Below are 26100 nucleotides of genomic sequence, written 5' to 3' on the forward strand. Positions count from 1 at the left end.
AGTCACATTATAAGTTGAATGGTCTCACTCTGTGTGCAATATTGGTGTTTAACATGATTTTTTAATGACTACCTTATCGCTGTACCCCACACATACAACTATATGTAAGGTCCCTTAGTCCAGCAGTGAATTTCAAACACAGATTCAAATACCATGACCAGGGAGGTTTTCCAATGGCTCGCAAAGAAGGGCACCTATTGGTAGATCGGTTATATGAGAAGAAAAAAAAACATATATTGAATATCCCTATGAGCATGGTGAAGTTAATAAATACACTTTGGATGGTGTATCATTATCAATACACCAGGTCACTACAAATATACAGGCACCCTTCCTAACTTAGTCGCTGGAGAGGAAGGAAACCGTTCAGGGATTTCACCATGAGGCCAATGGTTACTTTGAAACAGTTACAGAGTTTAATGGCTGTGATAGGAGAAAACTGAGGATGGATCAACAACATTGTTGTTACTCCACAATACTAACCTGTTTACAACAAGGCACTGAAGTAACACTGCAAAAAATGTGGCAAAGCAATTCAATTTTTGTCCTGAATAAAAAGTGTTATTATGTTTGGGGCAAATCCAATACAACACATTACTAAGTACCACTCTCCATATTTTCAAGCATTTTGGTGGCTGCATCATGTTATGGGTACGCTTGTAATCGTTAAGGACTGGGGAGTTTTTTAGGCAAAAAAATTAACAGAATGGAGCTAAGCACAGGCAAAATCCTAGAGGAAAACCTGGTTCAGTCTGCTTTCCACCAGACACTGGGAGATGAATTCACCTTTCAGCAGTACAATAACCTAAAACACAAGGCCAAATCTACACTGGAGTTGCTTACCAAGAAGACAGTGAATGTTCCTGAGTGTCCGAATTACAGTTTTGACTTAAATCTGCTTGAAAATATATGTAAAGACTTGAAAATGGTTGTCTAGCAATAATCAACAACCAATTTGAGAGAAAATTAAAAATTATAATGGCCAAATATTGTACAAACTAGGAGTGTAAAGCTCTTAGAGACTTACCCAGAAAGATTCACAGCTGTAATCGCTGACAAAGGTGATTCTAACATATATTGACTCAGGGGTGTGAATACTTATGTAAATCAGATATTTCTGTATTACATTTTCAATAGATTTGCTAAAATTCTAAAAACATGTGTTCACTTTGTCATTATGGGGTATTGTGTGTAGATGGGTGAGAAAAAACATATATTTAATCCATTTTGAATTCAGGCTGTAACAACAAAATGTGGAATAAGTCAAGCAGTGTGAATACTTTCTGAAGGCACTGTACATAATTGCAGTGGAGATATGAACAAAAAGCATAGGCTACCTCATGTTGATGTGATGTCCCTCATTACAGGTCTGTCATTATGGCCAGAATATTGTACTGCTTCCAACAAATGAAAAATCATTAGGGGTGACATCTCAAATAATGTGTACTTCTCAAATGAACTGAACTCAAATTAAAATGTGACTAAATTACAGAATAACAAATATACAGACCATTGGCAAATTTCTCTACCTAAGGTAATAGTGTGGTTATTTATGAGCTAATCTAAATCTCCGCCACTACACACCAATGACTCACAACCCTAATACTGACACTACCCAATATCAATGACAAGCTTTTAAGTAAATTGTGCGCGCCGCGATGGGCGAATTGGTAAACAAGTCACGAGACTGCACGATCCATTTAGCTTTACATACGTTACACAACTGTGTTCCACACCCCTTTCGCAACAGTGACGTTCTGACAAGATAGCCACTGAAAAACCCCTAGCAGCGCGCGCTTATTGGTTCGTTCTGATCGCCAGTGGCAGCCGATTGGGCGAAGAGGTGCTACTGTACAGTGGTGAACTGTACAAGACGAGACCGAAGACAACAACAGTATTGGGTACACGAGAACGTCTGTCATATGGTAAGACATTTCGGTAAGAATTTGATAAACTCATCGATTGAAATTGAGTTTAGCGAAGACAATCATTAAGAACAGAAGATGTCAGCTAGCTATGAAAGTTCATTTTGAACATTTGATCATAAAAGGCTCCCCGTGGCACAAAACAATACTAGCTAGACCGTTACTCTGACGTTATTGTTTATATTTGGGTGTGCCACTTGCAATGAGAGGAAATCAACACCGACTGGGTCTTGTAAAAATTCACATTGAAAGGAGAAAATACAGAAATATCCTCACCTCCGCACTCCAGTTTAACATTGACAGAAGAAGAGGATAACCAAAATCGAGTCAACCTATAACCACCCTCTTGCAAGTCGTCAGGACACCTTTGGTAAGTTCTAGCTAGCTAGCTAGCTAGCTAACTGGTTAACGTTACTTGAAAATATTTAAGAAATTCCTATAAATATTTGTATGTGTAAATAAAATACATGTATAGTGATTTTACCAACACCCCGCTGTGATGAGAATAACGTTATCTCCTTACAGTAGATACAGTGAGGGAAAAAAGTATTTGATCCCCTGCTGATTTTGTACGTTTGCCCACTGACAAAGAAATGATCAGTCTATAATTTTAATGGTAGGTTTATTTGAACAGTGAGAGACAGAATAACAACAAAAAAATCCAGAAAAACGCATGTCAAAAATGTTATAAATTGATTTTCATTTTAATGAGGGACATAAGTATTTGACCCCCTCTCAATCAGAAAGATTTCTGGCTCCCATGTGTCTTTTATACAGGTAACGAGCTGAGATTAGGAGCACACTCTTAAAGGGAGTGCTCCTAATCTCAGTTTGTTACCTGTATAAAAGACACCTGTCCACAGAAGCAATCAATCAATCAGATTCCAAACTCTCCACCATGGCCAAGACCAAAGAGCTCTCCAAGGATGTCAGGGACAAGATTGTAGACCTACACAAGGCTGGAATGGGCTACAAGACCATCGCCAAGCAGCTTGGTGAGAAGGTGACAACAGTTGGTGCGATTATTCGCAAATGGAAGAAACACAAAAGAACTGTCAATCTCCCTCGGCCTGGGGCTCCATGCAAGATCTCACCTTGTGGAGTTGCAATGATCATGAGAACGGTGAGGAATCAAGCCAGAACTACACGGGAGGATCTTGTCAATGATCTCAAGGCAACTGGGACCATAGTCACCAAGAAAACAATTGGTAACACACTACGCCGTGAAGGACTGAAATCCCGCAGCACCCGCAAGGTCCCCCTGCTCAAGAAAGCACATATACAGGCCCGTCTGAAGTTTGCCAATGAACATCTGAATGATTCAGAGGAGAACTGGGTGAAAGTGTTGTGGTCAGATGAGACCAAAATCGAGCTCTTTGGCATCAACTCAACTCGCCGTGTTTGGAGGAGGAGGAATGCTGCCTATGACCCCAAGAACACCATCCCCACCGTCAAACATGGAGGTGGAAACATTATGCTTTGGGGGTGTTTTTCTGCTAAGGGGACAGGACAACTTCACCGCATCAAAGGGACGATGGACGGGGCCATGTACCGTCAAATCTTGGGTGAGAACCTCCTTCCCTCAGCCAGGGCATTGAAAATGGGTCGTGGATGGGTATTCCAGCATGACAATGACCCAAAACACACGGCCAAGGCAACAAAGGAGTGTCTCAAGAAGAAGCACATTAAGGTCGTTGAGTGGCCTAGCAAGTCTCCAGACCTTAATCCCATAGAAAATCTGTAGAGGGAGCTGAAGGTTTGAGTTGCCAAACGTCAGCCTCGAAACCTTAATGACTTGGAGAAGATCTGCAAAGAGGAGTGGGACAAAATCCCTCCTGAGATGTGTGCAAACCTGGTGGCCAACTACAAGAAACGTCTGACCTCTGTGATTGCCAACAAGGGTTTTACCACCAAGTACTAAGTCATGTTTTGCAGAGGGGTCAAATACTTATTTCCCTCATTAAAATGCAAATCAATTTATAACATTTTTGACATGCGTTTTTCTGGATTTTGTTGTTGTTATTCTGTCTCTCACTGTTCAAATAAACCTACCATTAAAATTATAGACTGATCATGTCTTTGTCAGTGGGCAAACGTACAAAATCAGCAGGGGATCAAATACTTTTTTCCCTCACTGTACACATGGTTATGAGCAACACTATGCCAGTCTCTCGTGGCTAAGAGTTGAGGAAAGACAGACTGCATCACTTCTTGTTTTTATAAGAAACATTAATGTGTTGGAAATTCCAAATTGTTTGCATAGTCAATTTACACACAGCACTGACACACACACTTACCCCACCAGACATGCCACCAGGGGGCTTTTCAGTCCCCAGGTCCAGAACAAATTCAAGGAAACGTACAGTATTATACAGAGCCATGAGTGCATGGAACTCCCTTCCATCTAATATAGCACAAGTGAACAGCAAACCTGGTTTCAAAAAACAAATAAAGCAACTCCTCATGGCACAACGCCTCTACCCCATGTGACCTACTTGTTGTGTGTATGTACTGACATGTGTGTGTAACTGATAGATGCACACACACACAATACATGTTAATGTTTTTAGATGTACACTACCGGTCAAAAGTTTTAGAACACCTACTCATTCAAGGGTTTTTCCTAATTGTTTTACTATTTTCTACATTGTAGAATAATAGTGAAGAAATCAAAACTATGAAATAACACAAAATATATTTTATATTTGAGATTCTCCAAATAGCCAGCCTTTGCCTTGATGACAGCTTTGCACACTCTTGGCATTCTCTTAACCAGCTTCACCTGGAATGCTTTTCCAACAGTCTTGAAGGAGTTTCCACATATGCTGAGCACTTGTTGGCTGCTTTTCCTTCACTCTGCGGTCTGACTCATCCCAAACTATCTCAATTTGTATTGTGGAGGCCAGGTCATCTGATGCAGCACTCCATCACTCTCCTTCTTGGTAAAATAGCCCTTACACAGCCTGGAGGTGTGTTAGGTCATTGTCCTGTTGAAAAACAAATGATAGTCCCACTAAGCCCAAACCAGATGTGATGGCGTATCGCTGCAGAATGCTGTGGTAGCCATGCTGGTTAAGTGTCCTTGAATTCTAAATAAATCACAGACAGTGTCACCAGCAAAGCACCCCCACACCATAACACCTCCTCCTCCATGCTTTACGGTGGGAAATACACATGCGGAGATCATCCGTTTACCCACACCGCGCCTCACAAAGACACGGTGGTTGGACCAGACCAAAGGACACATTTCCACCAGTCTAATGGCCCAAGCAAGTACTTCTTCTTATTGGTGTCCTTTAGTAGTGGTTTATTTGCAGCAGTTTGACCATGAAGGCCTGATTCACACAGTCTGCTCTGAACAGTTGACGTTGAGATGTGTCTGTTACTTGAACTCTGTGAAGCATTTATTTGGGCTGCAATTTCTGAGGCTGGTAACTCTAATGAACTTATCCTCTGCAGCAGAGGTAACTCTGGGTCTTCCATTCCTGTGGCGGTCCTCATGAGAGCCAGTTTCATCATAGCGCTTGATGGTATTTGCGACTGCACTTGAAGAAACTTTCAAAGTTCTTGAAATGTTCCAGATTGACTGACCTTCATGTCTTAAAGTAATGATGGACTGTCGTTTCTCTTTGCTTATTTGAGCTGTTGTTGCCATAATATGGACTTGGGTCTTTTACCCCACCCCACCCCACCCCACTCCACCCCCACCTTGTCACAACACAACTGATTGGCTGAAATGCATTAAGAAGGAAAGAAATTCCACAAATTAACTTTTAAGAAGGCACACCTGTTAATTGAAATGCATTCCAGGTGACTACCTCATGAAGCTGGTTGAGAGAATGCCAAGAGTGTGCAAAGCTGTCATCAAGGCAAAGGGTGGCTATTTGGAGAATCTCAAATATAAAATATATTTTGATTTGTTTAACAATTCTTTGGTTACTACATGATTCCATATGTGTTGTTTCATTGTTTTGATGTCTTCACTATTATTCTACAATGTAGAAAATTGTAAAAATAAAGAAAAACCCTTGACTGAGTAGGTGTTCTAAAACATTTGACCGGTAGTGTACGTCAATTGTAAAGTATTTTATATGTAATGTCTTCTTCGTTATGTGTCGGGCCCCAGTAAGACTAGATGTCGCCATTGGCGTTAGCTAATGGGGATCCTAATGAATAAATAAATAAAAATAATTCACTGTGGATGGCCTATTTCTCTTCAGGTATTTAGAATGGACCACACACATGATTGTGTGGATGAATGTGAGTCTGACTACTCAGGAACCACACATGACCCAGAATTTCAGCTCCATGTCTCAACTACAATGAGCACCAGACCACGACCAGGTCAGAATCAAACTTGCATTTACCCTCAAACCTATCAAGCCTGGATATTGAATATCATGTGAAAATACATTCATACTCAGTTTGGATATATGTGTGAATCTCTTCAGGTATAAATACATCTACCATATCTTAATTCCCCCCTTCCCTTTCCACTCACTGACACAGGTGGGCGTGTCCGGCTCTACTCAGAGTCCCAGGTGTGCTCCCAGGTTGGCAAAAGGGAAGACACAGAGTTTCAGGATGTGATGACTCCTACTGAGGAGGGCGGGGGTGATGGGGCTTCATTCCGAGGGCGATCACAGTCTGCTCCTCCTGCACTGTGGGCTGCAAAGAAATATGGTTGCCAGCTGAGGAGGATGAGTGATGAATTTGACACCTGGCTCGACAAAGGGGTAAGATATGTGGGCTGACAGAGGAGTGTACAATTGAAAGATTGGGGACAAAGCAGACACTCATTCCCATTTACTATATACATGTATAGTAAATGTGTAATAAATGTGACTTTATCCTTAGCTACATGAATGGACTCCACAGGTCTAGGCATAGTGTATATACTGTAGGGAGATTATTTACCCGAGTTTCACTAATTGACAGTGATTGCAGTAAAGACTGCTTTACATAAAAATGTATGGAGTTGACCTTTCTATCCATTTCCCTGCCCAGGAGCCCAAGAGAGGGATTAGCCCAGGAGGATGCAAGCAGAAAGTCTCCCGAGGATGGTTCTCTTTCCTCTGGAGTCCAAAGGAGGCCGAAGGCAGGGAGTGAGAAACCAATACAGTACGCACCTCTTTCAGAGACCCAGCCAAGGCAAGAAGGAGTTCATACACATTTCCATAACGACTGGACCACATCTGAAATATTCACGTCTCATAGGCATACTTTTGCTTAAATTAAAGTATGTCTATGGAGAATATCACAAATTCAAATGTGACCTTTTTGTACAATCAAATCAAACGTTATGCAAAAATGCATTGCATATTGAAAATATTTTGCAATATTACCAAATAATTATTCAGTGCATAATAAATGCATTTTCGAAGAAATGCAGTCATTAAAAAAACGACAATCTCTTGTGCCATTTACATATTTATAACATATTTAAACATATTTGCAGAGAAATGTTAAATTGTTCTATGAAATGTTTCTACATTTGTAAGTATGAATTTCAAAGCGTAGGCTAATAACTAATGGTTTGAAATTAACAAAATGTAAATATACTTTAATGATTCTTAAAATATGAAACCTGTGAAAGAACAACTGATCTGTGATGACTATAATTGTAAGACGGGTATGTTGTATGGTGAACAAAACGTTTTATTATACAGATTCCCTCCCCCCTACACAGATTTAACTACCTATGCTAGCCTATTAAATGCCTTTGCCGGCAAAAACATAAGTGCATTCTGACTTGACATAAGCGCATGTAACTCCAGTGTGCTATAGAATGCGTAGATTTACGTAGACTTAGATTTACATGCACCTATTTCAAGGCAGGGTATTGCCAAAAACTTAAAGTAGACGTTAAATTATCTTCATACATACTTTAACTGATACACTAAGTTTATTTGGGTATTGTTCATCAACTTAGAACACTGTACATTTCATTATGTTCTTTCATTTGCAATTGCCTTTAATTTATTGAGCATATGTTTTCAATTGTATATTGTGCATACCGGTATGTAAATATTTACAATCCAGGCGTATGTAGCCTTCTCAACTGCCTTATATGCAAATATTCTGAATACTGTTAAGCATTTGGTTGAAGAAATATGAGTGTATATGGCAATCTGGTGTACAAACAACAGTAGGAGTTGTCCACTGCCATCAGTTATAACTGATATTCTACTTGAAACTTTGTGTGTGGCTTAACATTTTTATATTTATCTTTTTCATAAAAACAACTGTTTAACTATTTGTAAATATTTTTTATGTTATGTAACAGATTAAATGTTTGAACATTGCTTATTAAAACGTGACTATTGTTTTTTGCAAATCTTTGTTGAAGTAATTCATATTAAGCATTTTAACATGCAATAGGACAGGACTTTATGTAAACTAACCGATTGGCCCAACATTTGCTCAAGAATCAAGGAACTATGACTTAAACATAAATATGGTAAATGAAACATTACATTTCATTAATAGGTTGTTTGTAGTTCAGAATTACATTTAACACAATGTTCTATGACCGATCAAGTATATTGTTGTGTGGGTCTCCCCTCTAGACCACACTAGTGGGATCTCTTTTGCAGAACCTTGTTCCACTGTCCATGTCAGACAGTCTCTCCATTCCCCCTTCATCCAGGTCAAAGTCAAACACCTGCCCATTTTCTCTCACCCTCTCGGGCCGTGCGGACCTGGGTAACACAGCCACACCCTGCTGAGTGGCCCACCTCAAGAGCACCTGGGAGGCAGTTCTGCCATGCCCCTTCGCCATAGCAACAACTTCTGGTTCCGACAACAGGGCACCTTTCCCCAGGGATGAATACGCTTGGAAGCAAACTCCTGAGTCCCTGCAAATCCCCCTGAGCTCCCTCTGTGCCAGTCTGGGATGGAACTCCACCTGAAGAAGGGTAAAAAATACATTAAAATAATAGTTCAAATCCCAGGCCATGTACCAACAGCAGCTGTGCCCTTGGCTAAGCTAAATCCAAATAGATTTAAACTATGGTCTGTTTGTGTCAAATTTGAAATATAAAACCACTTCAACAAATCATGAGGGCATTAATGTACCTGCAGCACGGCAGGGCGCACCCTGCAGGTCTCCAGCAGCTCTATCAGGTGCCTTGGAGAGTAGTTTGAGACCCCAATTGCTCTGAGCATCCCATTGGCATGGAGCTCCTCAAAGACAGTCCAGCTGTGGGCTCGATGCTGTGCATTCCTCTCATCCTCTGGTTCCAGACCCTCAGTTCCAGGCCAGTGGATGAGGTACAGGTCAATGTATCCCCCTAGCCCCAGCCTCTCCAGGCTACGAGCACAGCCCTCTCTGGCCTTCGGGCCCATGTCCGCTGGGGACAGCTTACTGATGAGGAAGATGTCTGCTCTGGTCAGGTTGTGTTTGGGCATCAGGTCCAACAGGGCATGGCCCAAGTCTGCTTCATTGCCGTACACTGCAGCAGTGTCAAAGGCACGATACCCTTCCCCGAGTGCAGCGTCAACACTCCGGTGCATTTGCTTACCCTGCAGCCTGTATGTTCCTAGGCCCAGGAGGGGCATCTGAGCCCCAGTATTCAATCTAAACGAGGGCAGGGAGGAAGACATCATCGCCAGATGGAGGGGCTGAGGAGGACTGTGCTGTAAAAAAAAAGATGGACAACCATTAGCCACACACTCACCTATACATTCATGCTACACACACACATCACAACTGCTGCTACCAGACTTCCTGTATAATACTGATGCTAAGATGTTTATTCTATTCTACTGAGCTATTTACTTTATGTTCGTATACTTATCTTATTTCGTTGGACAGTATGTAGCGTTATAACGTTACCATGTGTATCCCGTACATACGACTAATACAACTTGAAACTAGTGTAATACAAAACAAGTCTACATGGGGAAAATTCTACATGGACAAGTTTTTTATGTATTTTGTTGAGAAGAAGAGGACTCTTCATTCCATTTAACTGGCTGAGGTACCACAATATTCGCGCCATGATGGAACACTGAATTTGACAGGAAATTGCTAACTAGTAGACTAACTTCAAACCATTTCAGTGTTTGCAAAATACTATCATATTGCTGACATAGTGTAATGTTTTCTTTCTCATACGTTTACTTTTCTTTAGAGACAGACAGCTTACTTGAAGGATGACCACGTGTTATGTTTAGAGGGTGCCGTCCACGAACACACGTTGTAGGATCTGAGCGAGGTTGGCTATGTCCGAAAGTATTTTATGGGTTCCCTACTTTCTTCGCGCACATCACCAGACGAACTGTGGACGCATTTCAATAATCTAAAGTGGCTTCCTTCCTCTTCTTCAACTACTTCTGATCTTAAAAATACCGACTGTATAAAAATAAACACAGGCTAAGTAAGATCATATGAATTAATGACACTTCTATCACTTTAGTGCAGATGATTTCATGATGAAATTGTTTCTTTTGCTCATCTCCTCCCACTTGTGGATAGGCTTTTACTTTTTCTATTCAGATCCTTCCTTCAGTTATCAAGAAATTCAAAACGCTCCTTTGAATATGCAGGTAATGCGCCATACTGCTATGCTATTTCACATAACCGAGAATTAGGTCATACCCAGCATTGGAAATCAATATACTTTGTCATGTTATTGCAGGTGACAATAAAATAAGTCTTAACTTTTGTTTTAAAATGGCAGCTGTTAAAATGAACTTCAATAATGCTAAATGCTAATTGTTTTCTTTAAATACTCACAAACCCTTAAATATACCATCAGGAACAGTCCCCAGTGACGTGCTGTAGACAGACTGGAAGAGGCTGAGTAGATGTTGAAACCTGTAGGGGTGAAAAAGAGGGCAGTATAAAAACAGTTTGATTCTCCTCCATGTGCTTGAAAAGGGATAACATGGGCCAAATCCTAATTACGTTCCAGTGTCCTTTGTCCTCACTTATCCAGTCATTCAAGACCAGATCAGCAAGGACAGAGAAATTGGACATTTCAGACTTCAGACTTTGCCATGGCATAAAATTCTCTAAAGAGATCTCCTTCCAAGCATCCTGTGACATCACTGAAATTGTGCAACATTGTGGTACCATGGAATGTATTAGACTGGGGAACTGCACCATGGAGAGCTTGAAATGTTGCACACCATCAAAAGCAATCAATACCAAAACATCATTATCAAAGTTAGTGTATCCTGTCGGTTCGTTTCCGTTTCCGTTTTGAGCGCATCACTTGTCTCCATGCTACGCTGTTTGATGCTGCTTGGCTACCTGCCAAACGGTTTTTACTTTTTTTTTAAACCGTTTAATCTATTTTCATTTAACACATTTTACCAACGTCTTAGTTATTTGTATATTTTTTACTCGCTTGACCTTTTTCATTCTACTTTTTCACCCCGGACGCTTTATCTGGACATGGTTTTACAGGACCTCTACCAGCCGAAGCTAAGTAGTAACATTAACACTATGCCATCTAATTAAAGTCGCTGTATTGATAATATACAGGAGAACTATCGCCTCATGGTGAGGATAGCCGTGCTGTAAGCACAGCTTCAGACGCAATCGTTAGGCAAGGGCAATGTAAGTGTAGGAAAGGATGAAACAGCGTCTGTGCCACCAGTAAGTACAGATAGTAGTATAAATCCCCTCGCACAGTCCCCGCAGCCGGACCATTTTCTCAAGGCTTCTGGAAAGAAATGCGGTCGGCATGCTCAACCGGTGTCGCTCATTCAGCCGACAGAAACGTTCAACCGGTTCTCCCGATTAAGCAACGAGTCGGAGTCAGAGGCCGAGCCTTCTCAGGTCTCTCCTCCACCCGTTACGGGGACTGAGCCACCGAAGCCTCCCATCATTAGCTCTGACAGATTGAAAACCCTAGTCATTGGCGACTCTATTATCCGCAATATTAGACTTTAAAAGAATCATCCAACGATCATACGCTGTTTACCAGGCGGCAGGGCTACCGACGTAAAGGCTAATCTGAAAATGGTGCTGGCTGTTATGGGTGGAAGATGGCACAATGATGCCATCTGTTGGTAAATGTTAATTACTGCAACTCCAGTGTTTTACCGGTGTACTTGAGATACCCGGATGTATTGCAATATACTGAACAAGACTGGTTACTCGCATCAATGCCTCTGCCTCGTCATTTAACATTCAAACACTGGCTAAGGCAAAAACTGGCGAGTGTAGAGAGTACAGGGATATTGTTATCCACGTCGGCACCAACGATGTTAGGATGAAACAGTCAGAGGTCACCCAGAGCAACATAGCTTCAGCGTGTAAATTAGCTAGAAAGATGTGTAGCATCGAGTAATTGGCTCTGGCCCCCTCTCAGTTAGGGCGAATGATGAGCTCTACAGCAGTTTCACAACTCAATCGCTGGTTGAAAACTGTTTTCTGCCCCTCCCAAAATAATTTGTAGATAATTGGCCCTCTTTCTGGGAACTCACCCACGAACAGGACCAAACCTGGCCTGCTGTGGAGTGACGGACTCCATCCTAGCTGGAGGGGTACTCTCATCTTATCTACTAACATAGACAGGGCTCTAACTCCTCTAGCTCCACAATGAGATAGGGTGGAGTCTGCCACTAGCACAGTCAGTGTAGTCAGCTCAGCTATCCCCATTGAGACCGTGTCTGTGCCTCGATCTGGGTTGAGCAAAACTAAACATGGCAGTGTTTGCCTTAGCAATCTCACTGGAATAAAGACCTCCTCCATTCGAATAAAGACCTCCTCCATTCCTGTCATTATTGAAAGAGATTGTGATATCTCACATCTCAAAATAGGGCTACTTAATGTTAGATCCCACACTTCCAAGGCAGTTATGGTCAATGAACTAATCACTGATCATAATCTTGATGTGATTGGCCTGACTTGAAACATGGCGTAAGCCTGATTAATTTACTGTGTTAAATGAGGCCTCTCCTCCTGGTTACACTAGTGACCATATCCCCCGCGCATTCTTCAAAGGCGGAGGTGTTGCTAACATTTACGATAGCAAATGTCAATTTACCCCCACAAAATTGACTGCGTTTTCATCTTTTGAGCTTCTAGTCATGAAATCTATGCAGTCTACTCAATCACTTTTTATAGCTACTGTTTACAGGCCTCCTGGGCGAGAGTTCCTCACTGAGTTCCCTGAATTTCTATCGGACCTTGTAGTCATGGCAGATAATATTCAAATTTTTGGTGACTTTAATATTCATATGGAAAAGTCCACAGACCCACTCCAAAAGGCTATTGGAGCCATCATCGACTCAGTGGGTTTTGTCCAACATGTCTCCGGACCTACTCATTGCCACAGTCATACCCTGGATCTAGTTTTGTCCCGTGGAATAAATATTGTGGATCTAAATGTTTTTCCTCATAACCCTGGACTATCAGACCACCATCTTATTACGTTTGCAATCGCAACAAATAAATCTGCTCAGACCCCAACCAAGGACCATCAAAAGCTGTGCAATAAATTCTCAGACAACCCAAAGACTCCTAGAGACCCTTTCAGACTCCCTCCACCTACCCAAGGACGTCGGAGTACAAAAATCAGTTAACGACCTAACTTGAGGATCTAAATTTAACCTTGCGTAATACCCTAGATGCAGTCGCACCCCTAAAAACTAAAAACATTAATCACAAGAAACTAGCTCCCTGGTATACAGAAAATACCTGAGCCCTGAAGCAAGCCTCCAGAAAATTGGAACGGAAATGGCGCTCCACCAAACTGGAAGTTATTCTACTAGCTTGGAAAGAAAGTACAGAGCAATATCGAAGAGCCCTCACTGCTGCTCGATCATCCTATTTTTCCAACCTAATTGAGGAGAATAAGAACAATCCAACATTTCTATTTGGTACTGTCGCAAAGCTAACTAAAAAGCAGCATTCCCCAAGAGAGGATGCCTTTCACTTCAGCAGTGATGAATTCAAGAACTTCTTCGACGAAAAGATCATGATCATTAGAAAGCAAATTACGGACTCCTCTTTGAATCTGCGTATTTCTCCAAAGCTCAGCTGTCCTGAGTCTCCACAAAACTGCCAGGACCTAGGATCAATGGAGACACTAAAGTTTTTTAATCCTATATCTCTTGACACATTCATGAAAATAGTCATGGTCTCTAAACCTTCAAGCTGCATACTGGACCCTATTCCAACTAAACTACTGAAAGAGCTACTTCCTGTGCTTGGCCCTCCTATGTTGAACATAACAAATGGCTCCCTATCCACTGGATGTGTACCAAACTTACTAAAAGTGGCAGTAATAAAGCCTCTCTCGAAAAAGCCAAACCTTGACCCAGAAAATGTAAAAAACTATTGGCCTATATCGAATCTCCCATTCCTCTCAAAAATGTTAGAAAAAGCTGTTGTGCAGCAACTCACTGCCTTCCTGAAGACAAAAAATGTATATCGAAACGCTTCAGTCTGGTTTTAGACCCCATCATAGCACTGAGACCACACTCGTGAAGGTGGTAAAATACATTTTAATGGCGTCAGAACAAGGCTCTGCATATGTCCTTGTGCTCCTAGACCTTAGTGCTGCTTTTGACACCATCGATCACCACATTCTTTTGGAGAGATTGGAAACCTTAATTGGTCTACACGGACAAGTTCTTGCCTAGTTTAGATCTTATCTGTCGGAAAGATATCAGTTAGTCTCTGTGGATGGTTTGTCCTCTGACAAATCAATTGTAAGTTTCGGTGTTCCTCAAGGTTCCGTTTTAGGACCACTATTGTTTTCACTATATATTTTACCTCTTGGTGATGTCATTCGGAAATACAGGGTTAACTTTCATTGCTATGCGGACGACACACAGCTCTACATTTCGATTAAACATGGTGAAGCCCCAAAATTGCCTATCCTGGAAGCATGTGTTTCAGACATAAGGAAGTGGATGGCGGCAAATGTTTTACTTTTAAACTCGGGCAAAACAGAGATGCTAGTTCTAGGTCCCAAGAAACAAAGAGATCTTCTGTTGGATCTGACAATTAATCTTGATGATTGTACAGTCGTCAAAAAAAAACTGAAGGACCTTGCCGTTACTCTGGACCCTGATCTCTCTTTTGACGAACATATCAAGAATATTTCAAGGACAGCTTTTTTCCATCTTCGTAACATTGCAAAAATCAGAAACTTTTTGTCAAAAAATGATGCAGAAAAGCTCATCCATGCTTTTGTCACTTCTAGATTACATTACTGCAATGCTCTACTCTCCGGCTACCCAGATAAAGCACTAAATAAACTTCAGTTATTGCTAAACACGTCTGCTAGAATCTTGACTAGAACCACAACATTTGATCATATTACTCCAGTGCTAGCCTCTCTACACTGGCTTCCTGTTAAGGCTAGGGCTGATTTCAAGGTTGTACTGCTAACCATTACATGGGCTTGCTCCTACCCATCTCTCCGATTTGGTCCTGCCGTACATACAGTGCCTTGCAAAAGTATTCATCCCCCTTGGCGTTTTTCCTATTTTGTTGTATTACAACCTGTAATTTAAATGGATTTTTATTTGGATTTCATGTAATACACAAAATAGTCCAAATTGGTGAAGTGAAATGAAAAAAATAACTTGTTTCAAAAAATTATACAAAATAAATAACGGAAAGGTGGTGTGTGCATATGTATTCACCCCCTTTGCTATGAAGCCCCTAAATAAGATCTGGTGCAACCAATTACCTTCAGAAGTCACATAATTAGTTAAATAAAGTCAAACTGTGTGCAATCTAAGTGTCACATGATCTCAGTATATACAGTGGGAAGAACAAGTATTTGATACACTGCCGATTTTGCAGGTTTTCCTACTTACAAAGCATGTAGAGGTCTGTAATTTTTTATCATAGGTACACTTCAACTGTGAGAGACGGAATCTAAAACAAAAATCCAGAAAATCACATTGTATGATTTAAGTAATTAATTTGCATTTTATTGCATGACATAAGTATTTGATCACCTACCAACCAGTAAGAATTCCGGCTCTCACAGACCTGTTAGTTTTTCTTTAAGAAGCCCTCATGTTCTCCACTCATTACCTGTATTAACTGACCTGTTTGAACTCGTTACCTGTATAAAAGACACCTGTCCACACACTCAACCAAACAGACTCCAACCTCTCCACAATGGCCAAGACCAGAGAGCTGTGTAAGGACATCAGGGATAAAATTGTAGACCTGCACAAGGCTGGGATGGGCTACAGGACAATAGGCAAGCAGCTTGGTGAGAAGGCAACAACTGTTGGCGCAATTATTAGAAAATGGAAGTTCAAGATGACGGTCAATCACCCTCGGTCTGGGGCTCCATGCAAGATCTCACCTCGTGGGGCATCAATGATCATGAGGAAGGTGAGGGATCAGCCCAGAACTACACGGCAGGACCTGGTCAATGACCTGAAGAGAGCTGGGACCACAGTCTCAAAGAAAACCATTAGTAACACACTACGCCGTCATGGATTAAAATCCTGCAGCCCACGCAAGGTCCCCCTGCTCAAGCCAGCGCATGTCCAGGCCCGTCTGAAGTTTGTCAATGACCATCTGGATGATCCAGAGGAATGGGAGAAGGTAATGTTGTCTGATGAGACAAAAATATATATTTTTGGTCTAAACTCCACTCGCCGTGTTTGGAGGAAGAAGGATGAGTACAACCCCAAGAACACCATCCCAACCGTGAAGCATGGAGGTGGAAACATCATTCTTTGGGGATGCTTTTCTGCAAAGGGGACAGGACGACTGCACCGTATTGATGGGAGGATGGATGGGGCCATGTATCGCAAGATCTTGGCCAACAACCTCCTTCCCTCAGTAAGAGCATTGAAGATGGGTCGTGGCTGGGTCTTCCAGCATGACAACGACCCGAAACACACAGCCAGGGCAACTAAGGAGTGGCTCCGTAAGAAGCATCTCAAGGTCCTGGAGTGGCCTAGCCAGTCTCAAGACCTGAACCCAATAGAACATCTTTGGAGGGAGCTGAAAGTCCGTATTGCCCACCGACAGCCCCGAAACCTGAAGGATCTGGAGAAGGTCTGTATGGAGGAGTGGGCCAAAATCTCTGCTGCAGTGTGTGCAAACCTGGTCAAGACCTACAGGAAACGTATGATCTCTGTAATTGCAAACAAAGGTTTCTGTACCAAATGTTAAGTTCTGCTTTTCTGATGTATCAAATACTTATGTCATGCAATAAAATGCAAATTAATTACTTAAAAATCATACAATGTGATTTTCTAGATTTTTGTTTTAGATTCCGTCTCTCACAGTTGAAGTGTACCTATGATAAAAATTACAGACCTCTACATGCTTTGTAAGTAGGTAAACCTGCAAAATCGGCAGTGTATCAAATACTTGTTCTCCCCACTGTATACACCTGTTGTGAAAGACCCCAGAGTCTGCAACACCACTAAGCAAGGGGCACCACCAAGCAAGCGGCACCATGAAGACCAAGGAGCTCTCCAAACAGGTCAGGGACAAAGTTGAGGAGAAGTACAGATCAGGGTTTGGTTATTAAAAAAATATCAGAAACTTTGAACATCCCACGGAGCACCATTTAATCCATTATTAAAAAATAGAAAGAATATGGCACCTACAACAAACCTGCCAAGAGAGGGCCGCCCACCAAAACTCCCGGACCAGGCAAGGAGGGCATTAATCAGAGAGGCAACAAAGAGACCAAAGATAACCCTGAAGGAGCTGCAAATCTCCACAGCAGAGATTGGAGTATCTGTCCATAGGACAACTTTAAGCCGTACACTCCACAGAGCTGGGCTTTACGGAAGAGTGGCCAGAAAAAAAGCCATTGCTTAAAGAAAAGAATAAGCAAACATGTTTGGTGTTCGCCAAAAGCCATGTGGGAGACTCCCCAAACATATGGAAGAAGGTACTCTGGTCAGATGAGACTAAAATTGAGCTTTTTGGCCTTCAAGGAAAACGCTATGTCTGGTGCAAACCCAACACCTCATCACCCCGAGAACACCATCCCCACAGTGAAGCATGGTGGTGGCAGCATCATGCTGTGGAGATGTTTTTCATCGGCAGGGACTGGGAAACTGGTCAGAATCGAAGGAATGATGGATGGCGCTAAATAGGGATAGGGAAACCTGTTTCAGTCTTCCAGAGATTTGAGACTGGGACGGAGGTTCACCTTCCTGCAGGACAATGACCCTAAGCATACTGCTAAAGCAACACTCGAGTGGTTTAAGGGGAAACATTTAAATGTCTTGGAATGGCCTAGTCAAAACCCAGACCTCAATCCAATTGAGAATCTGTGGTATGACTTAAAGATTGCTGTACACCAGCGGAACCCATCCAACTTGAAGGTGCTGAAGCAGTTTTGCCTTGAAGAATGGGCAAAAATACCAGTGGCTAGATGTGCTAAGCTTATAGAGACATACCCCAAGAGACGTGCAGCTGTAATTGCTACAAAAGGTGGCTCTACAAAGTATTGACTTTGGGGGGGGGTGAATAGTTATGCACGCTCAAGTTCTGTTTTTTTTGTCTTATTTCTTGTTTGTTTCACACACACAAAATATTTTGCATCTTCAAAGAGGTAGGCATGTTGTGTAAATCAAATGATACAAGCCCCCAAAAAATCCATTTTAATTCCAGGTTGTAAGGCAACAAAATTGGAAAAATGCCAAGGGGGGTTGTATCATTTGATTTACACAACATGCCTACCACTTTGAAGATGCAAAATATTTTGTGTGTGTGAAACAAACAAGAAATAAGACAAAAAAACAGAACTTGAGCGTAGCAAGCCACTGTACCTACACGTACGCTACGGTCACAAGACGCAGGCCTCCTTATTGTCCCTAGAATTTCTAAGCAAACAGCTGGAGGCAGGGCTTTCTCCTTTCCCTCCCATCTCGGAGCTCCATTTTTATGGAATGGTCTGCCTATCCATGTGAGAGACGCAGACTTGGTCTCAACCTTTAAGTCTTTACTGAAAACTAATCTCTTCAGTAGGTCCTATGATTGAGTGTAGTCTGGGCCAAGGGTGCGAAGGTGGACGGAAAGGCACTGGAGCGACAAACCACCCTTGTTGTCTCTGCGTGACCGGTTCCTGTCTCTCCATTGGGATTCTCTGCCTCTGACCCTATTACGGGGGCTGAGTCACTGGCTTACTGGTGCTTTCCATGCCGTCCCTAGGAGGGGTGCATCACTTGAGTGGGTTGAGTCACTGACGTGATCTTCCTGTCCGGTTTGTCACACCGTCGGGCTCGTGCAGTGGTGGAGATCTTCGATGGCTATACTCAGTCTTGTCTCAGGGTAGTAGATTGGTGGTCTGTTGATATCCCTCTGGTGGTGTGGGGGCTGTGCTTTGGCAAAGTGGGTGGGGTTATATCCTGCCTGGTTGGCCCTGTCCGGGGGTATCGTCATACGGGGCCACAGTGTCTCCCGACCCCCCCATCTCAGCCTCCAGTATCTATGCTGCAATAGTCTTATGTGCCGGGGGGCTAGGGTCAGTCTGTTATATCTGGTGTTATTCTCCTGTCTTATCCGGTGTCCTGTGTGAATTTAAGTATGCTCCCTCTAATTCTCTCTCTCCCTCCCATCCCGGAGGACCTGAGCCCTAGGACCATGCCTCGGGACTACCTGGCCTGATGACTCCTTGCTGTCCCCAGTCCACCTGGTCGTGCTGCTGCTCCAGTTCCACTCTTCTGCCTGCGGCTATGGAACCCTGACCTGTTTACCGGACGTGCTACCTTGTCCCAGATCTACTGTTTTCAACTCTCTACCGCACCTGCTATTTCAACCTCTAAATGCCAGGCTATGAAAAGCCAAGTGACATTTACTCCTGATGCACTGACCTGTTGCAACCTCTACAACCACTGTGATTATTATTTGACCCTACTGGTCATCTATGAACGTTTGAACATCTTGGAGAAAAATCTGGCCTTAATAGCCATGTACTGTTATAATCTCCACCCGGCACAGCCAGAAGGGGACTGGCCACCCCTCAGAGCCTGGTTCCTCTCTAGGTTTCTTCCTAGGTTTCTGCCTTTCTAGAGAGTTTTTCCTAGCCACCGTGCTTCTACATCTGCATTACTTGCTGTTTGGGGTTTTAGGCTGGGTTTCTGTATAGCACTTTGTGACATCTGCTGATGTATAAAGGGCTTTATAAATAAAATATGACCTCGTTTGGGTGTAGGGACTGATCAGAGCCTGAAGGTACGGAGGGGTGCCGTTCCCCTCACAGCTCCGTAGGCAAGCACCATGGTCTTGTAGCAGATGCAGGCTTCAACTGGAAGCCAGTGGAGTGTGCGGAGGAGCGGGGTGACGTGAGAACTTGGGAAGGTTGAACACCAGACGGGCTGCAGCCTTCTGGATGAGTTGTAGGGGTTTAATGGCACAGGCAGGGAGCCCAGCCAACAGCGAGTTGCAGTAATCCAGACGGGAGATGACAAGTGCCTGGATTAGGACCTGTGCCGCTTCCTGTGTAAGGTAGGGTCGTACTCTGCGAATGTTGTAGAGCATGAACCTACAGGATCGGGTCACCGCTTTGATGTTAGCGGAGAACGACAGGGTGTTGTCCAGGGTCATGCCAAGGTTCTTTGCACTCTGGGAGGAGGACACAATGGAGTTGTCAACCATGATGGCGAGATCATGGAGTGGGCAGTCCTTCCCCGGGAGGAAGAGTAGCTCCGTCTTGCCGAGGTTCAGCTTGAGGTGGTGATCCGTCATCCACATTGATATGTCTGCCAGAGATGCGATTCGCCACCTGGTTATCAGAAGGGGGAAAGGAGAAGATTAATTGTGTGTCGTCTGCGTAGCAATGATAGGAGAGACCATGTGAGGATATGACAGAGCCAAGTGACTTGGTGTATAGAGAGAATAGGACAGGGCCTAGAACTGAGCCCTGGGGGACACCAGTGGTGAGAGCACGTGGTGCGGAGACAGATTCTCGCCACGCCACCTGGTAGGAGCGACCTGTGAGGTAGGACGCAATCCAAGAGTGACCCGCGCCGGAGATGCCCAACTCGGAGAGGGTGGAGAGGAGGATCTGATGTTTCACAGTATCAAAGGCAGCAGATAGGTCTAGAAGGATGAGAGCAGAGGAGAGAGAGTTAGCTTTAGCAGTGCGGAGAGCCTCCGTGACACAGAAGAGCAGTCTCAGTTGAATAACCAGTCTTGAAACCTGACTGGTTTGGATCAAGAAGGTCATTCTGAGAGAGATAGCAAGAGAGTTGGCTAAAGACGGTACGCTCAAGAGTTTGAGAGAAAAGAAAGAAGGGATACTGGTCTGTAGTTGTTGACATCGGAGGGATCGAGTGTAGGTTTTTTGAGAAGGGGTGCAACTCTCGCTCTCTTGAAGACGGAAGGGACATAGCCAGTGGTCAAGGATGAGTTGATGAGCGAGGTGAGGTAAGGGAGAAGGTCTCCGGAAATGGTCTGGAGAAGAGAGGAGGGGATAGGGTCAAGCGGGCAGGTTGTTGGGCGGCCGGCCGTCACAAGTCGCAAGATTTCATCTGGAGAGAGAGGGGAGAAAGAAGTCAAAGCATAGGGTAGGGCAGTGTGAGCAGGACCAGCAGTGTCATTTGACTTAATAAATGAGGATCGGATGTCGTCAACATTCTTTTCAAAATGGTTGACGAAGTCATCCACAGAGAGGGAGGAGGGAGGGGGAGGAGGAGGAGGATTCAGCAGGGAGGAGAAGGTGGCAAAGAGCTTCCTTAGCGTAGAAAGTGGCTTTAGCAGCAGAAACAGAGGAAGAAAATGTAGAGAGGAGGGAGTGAAAAGATGACAGGTCGGCAGGGAGTCTAGTTTTCCTCCATTTCCGCTCGGCTGCCCAGAGGCCTGTTCTGTGAGCTCGCAATGAGTCGTCAAGCCACGGAGCAGGAGTGGAGGAACGAGCCTGCCGGGAGGATAGGGGACATAGAGAGTCAAAAGATACAGAAAGGGAGGAGAGGAGGGTAGAGGAGGCAGAATCAGGAGATTGGAGGGAGAAGGATTGAGCAGAGGGAAGAGATGATAGGATGGAAGAGGAGAGAGTAGCGGGAGAGAGAGAGCGAAGGTCGCGACCGCCCATTACCATCTGAGTAGGGGCAGAGTGAGTAGTGTTGGAGGAGAGCGAGAGAGAAAAGGATACAAAGTAATGGTCGGAGACTTGGAGGGGAGTTGCAGTGAGATTAGTAGAAGAACAGCATCTAGTAAAGATGAGGTCAAGCGTATTGCCTACCTTGTGAGTAGGGGGAGACGGTGAGAGGGTGAGGTCAAAAGAGGAGAGGAGTGGAAAGAAGGAGGCAGAGAGAAATTAGTCAAAGGTAGACGTAGGGAGGTTAAAGTCACCCAGAACTGTGAGGGGTGAGCCATCCTCAGGAAAGGAACTTATCAAGGCGTCAAGCTCATTGATGAACTCTCCAAGGGAACCTGGAGAGTGGATAAATGACAAGGATGTTAAGCTTGAATGGGCTAGTGACTGTGACAGCATGGAATTCAAATGAGGAGATAGACAGATGGGTCAGGGGTGAAAGAGAGAATGTCCACTTGGGAGAGATGAGGATTCCTGTGCCACCGCCCCGCTGACCAGATGCTCTCGGGGTATGCGAGAACACATGGTCAGACGAGGAGAGAGCAGTAGGAGTAGCAGTGTTTTCTGTGGTAATCCATGTTTCCGTCAGCGCCAAGAAGTCGAGGGACTGGAGGGTAGCATAAGCTGAGATGAACTCTGCCTTGTTGGCCGCAGAACGGCAGTTCCAGAGGCTGCCGGAGACCTGGAACTCCACGTGGGTCGTGCGTGCAGGGACCACCAGGTTAGAGAGGCAGCAGCCGCGCGGTGTGAGGCGTTTGTATAGCCTGTGCGGAGAGGAGAGAACAGGGATAGACATACACATAGTTGACAGGCTACAGAAAAGGCTACACTAATGCAAAGGAGATCGGAATTAAATTAACTAAACATCTGGGGAAGCGAGGCCTCCCTCACTAACCTTTCACTGAAACACTCAAATATAACTCTTCCAACTTCCACTTTAGAAATTATAATTGTTGTAATCTACAGTAGTTCAATGTTTCCAGGAATAGACTAACTTAGTTTATTCAGCTAGCTAACGAGTAAAGAGTAGTATTTCAGGACTTGACGACAAAATACATTTGACAAAGTCTGATATAAATAACTTAACACTGAGTGATTATTACATCTAATTTTCCCTTCAAACTTTGTCTCAAAGAAGCATCAATAGTTTTATGCAGTGCCATCCACTCATTGTAGGGCCTACTACACAAAACATCATTCCTATACTACACCAAAAAATCCCAAACTCCTTCAAAAGTCCAACATATAATATTAACAACAGACATTGAGACACTAGCCTACCACCTCAAGTCTACAAATCTGTTAATTAAACACTCATAAAATGCATTCATAGACTGCTATTATGGCTGGCGTGTATTCATCACAAATAAACAAAAACTAGTCAAAATCAATTAAGTGTGCTATTTGACTTTGATAAGTAAGATTTATTAATGTACAGTTTTGTTCCTATTACCCGTTTTCCTATATAATATATGATTGTGCCCAGCTTAAAAAAACCTCTCTGTGCACTCATGGCAAACACACATACAGTTAATCTTCAATTTCAAAAAGTAACCCCTACCCTTAGTAACCCCTACCAAAACCATTGGCATACTTCTCCTCAAAGTAATCATCCTTATCAAAGCCTGAGCATAGAGGAAGGAGGGGGCACAGAGCTGCCACCAACAAAATCTCGCCCAGCACCACTTCGTGCATAGCTGGCAGAGGAAGGTGGGGGCAACAGGGGGCTGTGCTCCCGGTAATAACAGGAAGTAAGGTGGGGAGAGAGTGGCCACTGAGGGAGTGGGGGAAGCCGTCGCTCATAAGGATCCCGCTCAAAGTAACGTGAAGAGGAAGAGTATTGGAAGAGTATGGGGTCATGGCAGACAAATAGGTCACGATCGTAGTAGGGGGTGGAGGGAGGGGAGGGGGAGGAAGGCGACCACGAGATGGGTAGTCGTCACTGTGTGGAGCTCGAGGGGGGAGGTAGTGAGGAGCATGGTGTGGGTGAGGTGGATAGTGGTGAGGTGGGGGAGGGTAGTCATCCCCACTTCCATATCTGGCTTGATTGTTGCGGGAGATGGACACAAAGATCTTTTGGCCCTCCAGTTTAGAGTGGTTTAACTTAGAAATGGCCTCATGGGCCTCATTTTCTTTCTGCATGTGCACAAAGGCAAAGTTCTTCACAATGTCACACACCAAACGGCTGGAAGAGCTCTCTTATCTTAGCAGCTGTGGTCCCCTCAGGGACATTCCCTACGTAGATCTTTGTGGCATTGCGGACCTTCGTAGTGGCAAACTCCACTGTGATTCGCGCCCCATTGAGCTCATGGAGTTCTGCCACTGCCTTCTGGGCCTCCTCCTCCTCATTCATGTGCACAAAGCCATAGTTTTTCAGAATGTCACAGTCCGACACCTGACCATATTTCTCAAATAGGTTACGCAGTTCTGGCTCTGTGGTTGGGAAGTTCACATTTCCAACAAATATCTTCACCATTTTAGTATGGTAGCTAAAAAGACAGTCTTGACTTAGCTGTTGCACATAAGGGGTGTATCAAGTGTACAGGAAGATTCCTGCAGGACACTTCTTCAGCACTCAACCGGTGACAGAGCAGCATCAGCAGTCGAAAACCAAAAATATGACAAGTTACAGTTGAAGTCAGAAGTTTACATACACCTTAGCCAAATACATTTAAACTCAGTTTTTCACAATTCCTGACATTTAATCTTAGTAAGAAATCCCTGTGTTAGGTCAGTTAGGATCATCACTTTATTTTAAGAATGTGAAATGTCAGAATAATAGTAGAGAGAATGATTTATTTAAGCTTTTATTTCTTTCATCACATTCCCAGTGAGTCAGAAGTTTACATACACTCAATTAGTATTTGGTAGCATTGCCTTTAAACTGTTTAACTTGGGTCAAACGTTTCGGGTAGCCTTCCACAAGCTTCCCACAATAAGTTGGGTGAATTTTGGCCCATTCCTCCTAACAGAGCTGGTGTAACAGAGTCAGGTTTGTAGGCCTCCTTGCTCGCACACGCTTTTTCAGTTCTGCCAACACATTTTCTATAGAATTGAGGTCAGGGCTTTGTGATGGCCACTCCAATACCTTGACTTTGTTGTCCTTAAGCCATTTTGCCACAACTTTGGAAGTATGCTTGGGGTCATTGTCCATTTGGAAGACCCATTTGCGACCAAGCTTTAACTTCCTGACTGATGTCTTGAGATGTTGCTTCAATATATCCACATAATTTTCCTTCCTCATGATGCCATCTATTTTGTGAAGTGGACCAGTCCCTCCTGCAGCAAAGCACCCCCACAGCATGATGCTGCCACCCCGTGCTTCACGGTTGGGATGGTGTTCTTCGGCTTGCAAGCTGCCCCCTTTTTCCTCCAAACATAACGATGGTCATTATGGCCAAACAGTTCTATTTTTGTTTCATCAGACCAGAGGACATTTCTCCGAAAAGTAAGATCTTTGTCCCCATGTGCAGTTGCAAACTGTAGTCTGGCTTTTTTATGGCGGTTTTGGAGCAGTGGCTTCTTCCTTGCGGAGCGGCCTTTCAGGTTATGTCGATATAGGACTCGTTTTACTGTGGATATAGATACTTTGTACCCGTTTCCTCCAGCATCTTCACACCAAAGTACGTTCATCTCTAGGAGACAGAACGCGTCTCCTTCCTGAGCAGTATGACGGCTGCATGGTCCCATGGTGTTTATACTTGCGTACTATTGTTTGTACAGATGAACGTGGTACCTTCAGGCATTTGGAAATTGCTCCCAAGGATGAACCAGACTTGTGGAGGTCTACAATTTTAACGACTCCAACCTAAGTGGATGTAAACTTCCTACTTCAACTGTAGATATTAAGACCTCATTGGAATCGTTAAGAGTAAATGGGAATTCTGGGGTTCTCAGGCACAGTCTGGGCTTTTAGGGGTTAACATTAGTTAACTAGCTTATTACAGCCAGGCTATTTAACTAGTTGGCTAGTATCTTTGCTAGTAGCTAGTGACTGATAAGTGAAGTTACAAAAGGACAGTCAATTGAAATATCTAGCGAGCTAGTTACCTTCCACAAGTGTGCCTTTCTGACCAAATAGAAATACCTTGGTAGATGTAGGCTAGTTAAAGAAATAATGTTGCTAGTGTATGTAGAGGTTAGCTAGCTAAGGGCCACAACTAGCTAGATAGCTA

General features: G+C 43.5%; 2 protein-coding genes and 1 pseudogene across 3 annotated transcripts; 1 reads left to right on the forward strand and 2 right to left on the reverse strand.

Moving 5' to 3' along the window:
- The first annotated feature begins 1848 nt into the window (after positions 1-1848).
- On the forward strand, positions 1849-8245 carry bada (BCL2 associated agonist of cell death a). Its single transcript, XM_041851150.2, has 4 exons — positions 1849-2295; positions 6146-6269; positions 6435-6661; positions 6933-8245. Exons 2-4 carry the CDS (start codon positions 6155-6157, stop codon positions 7032-7034), a joined length of 444 nt encoding a protein of 147 aa, XP_041707084.1. The 5' UTR covers positions 1849-2295; positions 6146-6154; the 3' UTR covers positions 7035-8245.
- Positions 8246-8351: 106 nt separating this feature from the next.
- LOC121541832 (uncharacterized oxidoreductase Mvan_2161-like) lies at positions 8352-11360 on the reverse strand. Of its 2 annotated transcripts, XM_041851148.2 has the most exons (4): positions 11005-11360; positions 10666-10746; positions 9003-9563; positions 8352-8832 (listed from the first exon to the last, which is right to left on the reverse strand). In XM_041851148.2, the coding sequence occupies exons 3-4, from the start codon at positions 9531-9533 to the stop codon at positions 8491-8493; spliced, it is 873 nt and encodes a 290-aa protein (XP_041707082.1). In that variant the 5' UTR covers positions 9534-9563; positions 10666-10746; positions 11005-11360; the 3' UTR covers positions 8352-8490. The 2 variants fall into 2 exon arrangements, with proteins under 2 accessions (XP_041707082.1, XP_041707083.1); XM_041851149.2 differs by lacking the exons at positions 10666-10746; positions 11005-11360 and adding an exon at positions 10076-10531.
- Positions 11361-23488: 12128 nt separating this feature from the next.
- Positions 23489-24567, reverse strand: LOC121541208 (annotated as a pseudogene).
- Between the last annotated feature and the right edge of the window lie 1533 nt (positions 24568-26100).

This window comes from Coregonus clupeaformis, chromosome 27 (genome assembly GCF_020615455.1).
Source record: "Coregonus clupeaformis isolate EN_2021a chromosome 27, ASM2061545v1, whole genome shotgun sequence".
Lineage (NCBI taxonomy): Eukaryota > Metazoa > Chordata > Actinopteri > Salmoniformes > Salmonidae > Coregonus > Coregonus clupeaformis.

Bases quoted from the DNA above. Each gene is read 5' to 3' on its own strand.
- bada (XM_041851150.2), top strand. From the start codon at position 6,155: ATGGACCACACACATGATTGTGTGGATGAATGTGAGTCTGACTACTCA. The intron at 6,270-6,434 runs GTCAGAATCAAA...TCACTGACACAG, and splicing joins GAGCACCAGACCACGACCAG to GTGGGCGTGTCCGGCTCTAC. The intron at 6,662-6,932 runs GTAAGATATGTG...TTCCCTGCCCAG, and splicing joins ACACCTGGCTCGACAAAGGG to GAGCCCAAGAGAGGGATTAG.
- LOC121541832 (XM_041851148.2), bottom strand. From the start codon at position 9,533: ATGATGTCTTCCTCCCTGCCCTCGTTTAGATTGAATACTGGGGCTCAG. The intron at 8,833-9,002 runs GTACATTAATGC...ACCCTTCTTCAG, and splicing joins TGCGCCCTGCCGTGCTGCAG to GTGGAGTTCCATCCCAGACT.